General features: G+C 34.8%; 2 protein-coding genes across 2 annotated transcripts; one reads left to right on the forward strand and one right to left on the reverse strand.

The window, feature by feature from the left end:
- Window positions 1-3404: 3404 nt before the first annotated feature.
- Window positions 3405-5602, reverse strand: LOC114524605 (short coiled-coil protein B-like). Its single transcript, XM_028545742.1, has 6 exons — window positions 5384-5602; window positions 5139-5192; window positions 4531-4599; window positions 4239-4300; window positions 4005-4081; window positions 3405-3562 (listed from the first exon to the last, which is right to left on the reverse strand). Exons 1-6 carry the CDS (start codon window positions 5472-5474, stop codon window positions 3529-3531), a joined length of 387 nt encoding a protein of 128 aa, XP_028401543.1. The 5' UTR covers window positions 5475-5602; the 3' UTR covers window positions 3405-3528.
- Window positions 5603-5809: 207 nt separating this feature from the next.
- Window positions 5810-6367, forward strand: LOC114524668 (metallo-beta-lactamase domain-containing protein 1-like). Its single transcript, XM_028545818.1, has one exon. The coding sequence runs from the start codon at window positions 5810-5812 to the stop codon at window positions 6365-6367; it is 558 nt and encodes a 185-aa protein (XP_028401619.1).
- Window positions 6368-7959: the final 1592 nt, after the last annotated feature.

Below are 7959 nucleotides of genomic sequence, written 5' to 3' on the forward strand. Positions count from 1 at the left end.
AAACGCTTAGACCTTACTTTGTGTAAGCAAGTCTGTATAAGAACTGACAGGAGTACCTGCCCTCAAAAGAAAGATATGAAGAACCTAGGAACGAGATTGGTAAGAACGAGGGATTCGGAATGAACCGGCTTACACAGCACATTTCACGGGATCAACCGATCATTTAATTTATACTCAGTTTCATGCTGTTAAAATAGTTTATCCTATTTAATTCAATGACTTTGGAGTCTTGGATCGCGCGGGGGCCGCTTCGATGTTCAAAATGGGTAAGCTATATATAAGTCATATATAGAAGTCATAATATACTCCCTGATGTCCCTTGTGAAATACATGTTTCCATATTTACTACCCCTATTCAATGATGGCGGCCATGTTGAAAAAGATGATCAGAGGCTAATGATGGATTACTATCTTTTTTAGAAAAACTAAATAGGAAAATCAATGAATCAAGCATAATTTTTTAAATGAAACATTGAGGTTTCCAATCCTATAAAAATATGCATAATTTTCCTGGCTAACTTTTCACCGACATTTCATATCCCCTCTCTAATTTAATATAACTATGAATCAATAGGCTAAATATTCCTTTATCATAAAACGCATAGAAAGAAAATGAATCGAATATTTAAAAATTAAACTTTCGGGTATTGGCACCCCAAGTACCCCAGGCCACGGGGGTAGTCCATGTGCCCTTGCACGCGTTGCGAGGGTTTTTGTACCTTCGTCCGAAATGAGTCGAAATCGTACAGGACCGCTGGAAAACAGAAATCGTACAGGACCGCTGGAAAACACACACAAATGTTTATCCTTATGGTTTATACCATAGACAATCCAGAAGACATGTCTTCCGGATTGTCTATGTTTATACTTACAAATTTTACAACTATCTACCCAGTAAAATTTTAGACCAACTAGGTAATATAATCGGACATGTACTTTTGTCCCTTCCTATATCTATCTGTCGATATCCCCGGAGTAAAGAAAAGACACAAGGAAAACGTTCTTGGTCGCAACTTCAAAACTGCAGAAAACAGTAATAAATGTTTACAAAAAAGGCATATTCTTTATAGTATATAGTATATTTGATAGTTCAGCTGTACCGGCAGAAATTCTTGCCAAATATTAAAATATGCAATGACCAATATCAAATGTTCTGAAAAAGGAGAAAGGGTGTAGGATGACTGTACCCAAGCCTATCGGAGTTTACGGTAAATTCGACCAGAACACTTCACAGTTCACAGTAGCGCAAAATACAAGCTGGAAATATATCACGTTACCTAAACCCTAATTCCTGGTGATCGATCTGATCATTCGATTAGAAATTCACAGCTTAACGCGCGCAGCAATTGCTATAAAAGGGAAACTATTTCCCTTAATCGAGAATTTTAACATTCTTTATACGTCCACATTTAATGCGCTTGCAACTTGATAACTGTGAAAGTCTTAACAACTTGAAGAGATAAGGAGATTTTGCCGAGAAAAATTTTTTTCGACTAAGATCCTCAAATTCCCCGTTTGTTTTTATTTGGATAATTTGATCATGTTTTTCCGCTATTATTTTGGTAAGCCATTTATGAATAAAGTATCTTAAAACCAGGAAATAGATTTCATTTCCCTGAGGCGAAAAGTTCTTCACACTTTGCTTCAGATGAATGTGCGTAGGCGCTACAGCATTGCAAGTTCTATACTGTCTGCTCTTCCTGCTCTCAAGCAAGACGAAAGGAATTAACATGAATTGAACGGAGGGAATAATCATAGCACACGAGCAAACGCCTCAGACAAGCCTTTAGCCTTTCCCCTCCACTCAGCATAAGCTGAAATGCAGCAATGAAATACGAGTACCTGGTATTGATCCTGGTACCAAGAATACAAATATTCGTGCACCGCCTAATCTCCCCCCCCCTCGGCCCCTTCTTCCCTGTGAATTTCCGTGATCTCAGTGCTATCGACATCTACCAGTTTTAATTCTCAGAACAAGGGGTGCACCTTCTAAGCCAAGGGTAACATTTGCACGACAAATAGGTCGAGGACAAGAAAAATGATGTCAGACTTCGCTTTTAGATCCGTTCCATGTTTCAAATGATTGATGTTTGATGAAGTCTGGCAAGGTTCAACTTGTCAACACACACAGACACTGATGTAACTGACATTACCCACTGTCACAAACCTTAGGAAACGGCTCAGTGTCGGTTCTCTTAACCGAAGCAGGGAAACCCATATCAGCAGGCTTTTTCTAATCATCTTCATCGCCCTTCATGGTTTTTTAGGTTTCATCACCAATCTGTGGAGTAAGAGAACATAATATGAGTATTAATTTAGTCAACTTGGTAAAATTTGTTTCACTTATTTGACAATTGATTTCCCCACACATGCTTATGCGCCCTTTCATTTGCAGACAGATGAAATTCCTGTCCAATTTATTGAGGAAAATCATAGGGATGTTTTAGAACATTATGGCAACATGCCTTTACGATATGCCTTTATTTTAACACGATGATTTTAAAGCTACTAAGCGTGTGGGGGCAGTAATAATAGGACAACCAAACAAGCATATGTAATACAAGACTTGGAATGCAATACACGGTCAACAATTTTAACACACTGAAGCTCAGCCTTTTATCTAACTGGAATAGCAAACGTATTTGTCAAACGTATTTGTCAAACATTTCCTCACTTCTTCACGCTTAGGCTGACCAAAGAAACTTCGAAAAGTTTAATGGAGCTTCTTTCTTGGAGCTCTTGAACGGTACTTTTGAATTTATAGCCACGAGGCTTTAACAGAGAATGGTGAAAAATAAGTTTTTAAAATTTGCTTTGCAAATTGTACCACATTCTGACATTCTTGATTCCTATTGGTGAAATTTTCCAACGAGTCATTGGTTGGTTGGCTTCGCACAAAAGAATGCATGAGCCTATGGGCTTTTCACAAACAACTTTTTAAAAAGTTTTGCTAATGTATTTTTTGTCCTGGAAAATCTGCACGCATCGCATACTGTTTGCAATCATCACCCAAACATGAGAGCTCACTTGAGGTTATCTTGTAATTCTCTACAAATCATTATGCAGACATCGTCCTAAAAATCCTAAGAATCAGTAGCGTAGCCAGCCTGATAGTTTAGCCATGCTATGCTGATATTTTGGCGCTCATCCGGCTTTAAAAGCAATGAATTTCTAAATGGTAACTATTTAAAATCAGACTAAATCGTTGGGCAGGCTACTCCACTGGAAAAAATATCAAAAGCATTGTCAAAGATAAGGTAAATTTCAAAAAAGGCAAATAATACTCTTACTTTGACACACAATTTTGACATTTTTGATGGGGGGGGGGACATACCAGCATTGGAGATATTTTAAGATATTCAAGTGAAATGTAAGTTTAAAATGAAATCAAATTTAATCACCAAAATACAATATTCAATATTAACAATGAATAATCTTATTTATCTGAACCTGATGGCTTACGATTTATTAGATATACTTTACAAATTCAATGTACATTACAAGTAAAATAAAATTAATAGTCAAGGTTTATTTCTTGCGGATTGGTCTGGAAGGAACTTGCCTAAACAATTGAAGTAGAAACAAAATTTAGGGGTTGCGTCCATCCAGAGAAAAGGGTGTGGTTACCGCTTGCAGTACATTCCCCTCCCCCCTATATCTCATATTCATAACAAACTAGCACAGTTGTAAAAATTCACAGCATGAATGGGCCTGTTTGGAACAGCCTTGTAACAAGTCTGATGATTCAACAAGCTTGTTTCAACTTGTTAACAAGATATCCAATACTTGTTGACAACATGAAAAAAGTGCAAACACAGCTTGTTGACAGCATGTTTGCAGACATATAACAATATATGAGATTTTTTCTTGTGTAGATGAGACTATCTTTAATATATGGCTTAATTTAAAATAGCACAAAAGAAATAAATTTATTAAGACTAACAAAAAATTAAAGACGAAAAGAATACAATACTAGTAAGTATAAAATAAGTGCCAAAACATACCTCTTTTTTGTTGGAGCATTAGTTGCTTGAAAAACACTTGATGCTGACATAAGATTTTCTATATACTGACCAAGAACCTTAAGATGTAAGACCTTTTGGTAAGTGTTTATCATTTTGGTGCCATCCTGATGTATTATTGCACCAAACAATTTACATGAGATATACTACAAAGTTTAGTCATTAGTCATAGTGCAATGACAAATAACAAGTTCCCCAGTTTTGTATTGCATATACCTGATTTTCTGATTTCAATTTGAGATTTTCATCTTTTACAGCATCAACTCTTTGAGACAAATCTAAATTTAAAGATGTGGATTAATATGTATTTTATAATATGTATTATATTGTATAAAGATATTCTAAAGTTATACAAGTTGCATTAAATTGCTTTAGATATTGTTATCTTGCCACATGGATATATTTTCTTGTGATCTTATTATGTCAACTAATACTTGATTTTCACTATGACAAAAGTTTCTTCTATTTCTAATGAGCATTTCTTTTCACAAAAGACCTTCACACTTACCATCAAGAGTGTTTTGAAGTTCAAGTACTTCATTAATTAACTTGGCTTTTTCTTCCCCCTCATCATCATCTTAATAAATATACATATAAGTACCCAATTACACAATTATGGCTATCAGTTATGAGGACAATATTCATATCAAGTTATTAATTAACTAGTTTGAAACAATTTATTTGCACACATGATGGTCACAGATGTTACACAGTACATGTAATATATTCTAACATAAAACTGAAATATACATTTTTCAACATTCAATAACTTCAAAACCTTTCAGGGGGCTTGACACGGAAGTACAAATTTTAATTGTATTATTTTTTTGTTTCAGACTGTCACATCATATTCTATGTATTTATATACTTCAGTTCTCAGTATAAGGACGATTTGGCATCATACTGCATGTCTATATGCATCAGTATAAGCATGGAATTATTCATCACTGAACTGTTATTTATACCGGACCAGCAGCAAATGTAACAAAGGTTGTGCTGGTAACAATAGCCTGACATGCTGTTTCCCATTCTTAGATCTTTAAATAGGGGGTTGAATATTCACTTATGGCCACTGACTCTTGCAAAGTGATTATTTTCTACCTAAGGCATATCTACCTATAACAACACTGCTATCCAAAGGTTTATCATTCAACGTGCTTTCTGCAGAACCTAAATATAAAGGAGAAAGTATTCTGCATTTATATAATCATTATAATGCATGTCTGCACACAGCATGTAACGGTCTCTAGCTCCTTAGGGATTTAATTCATTTATACTTGTATTATCTGATGAAACTCTTATACTTTCTCATAAAAGTAAGAATAGATGACAAACTCGTATATAAATTATTGCATACGTACCACAAGCACCCGATTCATCGTCCGAGGAGGACAAATTTATTGTCTGAAGATTTTTCTCATCTACGCGTGGATTAAAATCTTCCATACTCATGTTGCCACAGTTGTGCTATAGTAATCAGCAATACTGCGTTATTTTGATCCAAAACAAATACACATTATTATTTTTTTCTGCCGAAAACCTCCGTTTTAACTTTTAAAACCTGAAAACAACCATTTAAAATCACGCCAGCAAAACAACGGTCAGTGGAGATATTTAAAAAAAGATACGTCATTTAAGATTGTGGAATGTTGTGGCATAATTAATCTGACAATATTGCTGACAAATCAACAAAGTGAATATAAAGATTGAGTCAGGAAATAAAAGTAAATTATAAAGGTGTTCAATAATGGCTGTTTTATCTGAAAGACTACCAAATATTTATCCTCATGGAAGGTTATTCTTATGAAGGTGAAGATGGTCTCTTTCGAGCCAATGGTACATGCACATTGATAACAGGACCAAAAAATATAATTGTCGACACTGGAAGCCCAAGTGACAGGGAAAAAATAATAAATTCTTTGAAGGAGCATGGCTTAGCTACATCAGACATTGATTATGTTATATGTACACATGGTCATATTGATCATGTTGGAAACCTTAATCTTTTTCCTGGTGCAAAATTTATTGTCGGCTATGATATAATGGATGGTGATAGTTATGCAGAGCATGATTTTAAGGGTGGAAGTATTTATAGGATTAATGACAATATTGAGGTCATTCCTACACCAGGGCATACTCACTCTGATGTTAGTGTGTTAGTTCGCAATGTAGAGATCTATGGCACAGTTGTCATTTGTGGTGATCTCTTCGAAAAAGAACATGATGAAAATGATTGGCAGAGTTTAAGTGAATGCATTGAAGAACAAAAGAAAAATCGGGAGAAAATTTTGAAGTTGGCAAATTATGTAATTCCTGGGCATGGTGCTATGTTTGCAACAAAATAGAAATTGCTGTAGCAAATATAAGTGTTCTGTGTCTATAGTATATATGTCAAAATTTGGGAGGAAATTCCCAAACTATTCTGGCTATAATTTTAGACTGAAAATCAAAGCCTTTAACTAACAACAACAATAAGACATTTTTAAATGACATTGTTGTTATGATAAATAGTAACTGAGTAAACTGACACTGTACTGTACATTAGTACAATGATGAAATGAATATAAAATGTATTCCTAAGTGAGTTAAGGACAACTGAATAACAAACCTTCATTTTTCTGTAGATCACCGCAATGTTGCAGTCTGCTATTCAGGCTATCCTGCTTTAGACAACTTTAAAACAGGCTCATAGCTGAGCAGGGGGAGGGAGTAGTTAGGTGGCTGTGTCCCCCATTTGAGAATAAAATTTACATTATGCGACTACCAAAGTGGACTAAAAAGCAACTTCCAGAAATTTTTTTTGGAGTGCCCCACCAGAAGTGGAGATCCAGCTATGGGCCTGCTTTAAAAATGTTTGTCTAAAGCTAGGGAATACTTGCACATTCAATTATACAGTGTTTACTAATTAATAGTTATACTGATCAATAATGTAAATGTCACAATTTGAAGTCTGCCAAAACAATAACAATCAGTCCTTAACAATATACTGAGAATAAAATGCTTCTGTACCTATATGAAACTGAGATGCCAAATATTACCGTCTTTTCTATTTACAATAGTATGATCCTCTAAATGTCAAATAACTTCAATTCATAAAACATCAATTCATACATCAATAATAAATCAACATACTTCTAAAGTGTTCTAAATATAATAGACGAAGCTTTTTCGATTCTAGACCTCAATTGTAACTATGTGTATAATCCCTCATGTTTCCTACAACTGATCAAAACGTTCAAAGTTTGTTATGGATACAATTTACTGATACAGTAATGTCTACGGAAGTATTTCATAAAAGCAGTTGGTTGATGCAGGAAATCAAGAAATAGAAAGTCTGAACTGCGATATACGACGTGCCAACGATTTCAATAACATTTCAATAACATGATCTCTAACATTGCCTTTCAAATACTCGTTTCATTTAAACAATCCATTTAATACTTTATACTTCGGTTCCACGATCCTTATTTATCCACAGCCGGATTGGCCTTTTACTATATTCTGTGCGGCCTTATATGGGATTTCCATGCCTTTCTTCAAAAAGTTTGAAAGATCAACACAAGCACTACAACATGCGGCAAATGGTGAAAACATAGCGTAGAATATCGCCGCTAAAAGTCCCAAAGGCCAAGCAAGCGTTAGCAAAATCAAAATCCAAATAAAACTCCAAAACCATCCGCAGCTTGAAGTCGCCATACCAATGATTACTTTTTCTTTCATCAGTACTCTTGAACAAACAGTGGTAGGACACTCCTTTCTTAATCATGTTAAAATATTCTAATTTGAGCATAAATTGCTACTTAATAAAGTGATTTAACACTAGACGGGTTAAACTAAAGTTAGTTTTTTTGGAGTGTTAAACACACCAACCTAGGTTGGTTTGAACAAAGGTAGGTTCGCATTAAGTCGAACAAGTAAGTTGTTTAAAAACAAATAA

Source organism: Dendronephthya gigantea, unplaced genomic scaffold, assembly GCF_004324835.1.
Source record: "Dendronephthya gigantea isolate DGI-Jeju-01 unplaced genomic scaffold, DenGig_1.0 000031F, whole genome shotgun sequence".
NCBI classification, from domain to species: domain Eukaryota; kingdom Metazoa; phylum Cnidaria; class Anthozoa; order Malacalcyonacea; family Nephtheidae; genus Dendronephthya; species Dendronephthya gigantea.

Bases quoted from the DNA above. Each gene is read 5' to 3' on its own strand.
- LOC114524668 (XM_028545818.1), top strand. From the start codon at position 5,810: ATGGAAGGTTATTCTTATGAAGGTGAAGATGGTCTCTTTCGAGCCAAT.
- LOC114524605 (XM_028545742.1), bottom strand. From the start codon at position 5,474: ATGAGTATGGAAGATTTTAATCCACGCGTAGATGAGAAAAATCTTCAG. The intron at 4,600-5,138 runs GTAGATATGCCT...ATATTTATTAAG, and splicing joins GGATAGCAGTGTTGTTATAG to ATGATGATGAGGGGGAAGAA. The intron at 3,563-4,004 runs GTATGTTTTGGC...TCAATTGTTTAG, and splicing joins AATGCTCCAACAAAAAAGAG to GCAAGTTCCTTCCAGACCAA.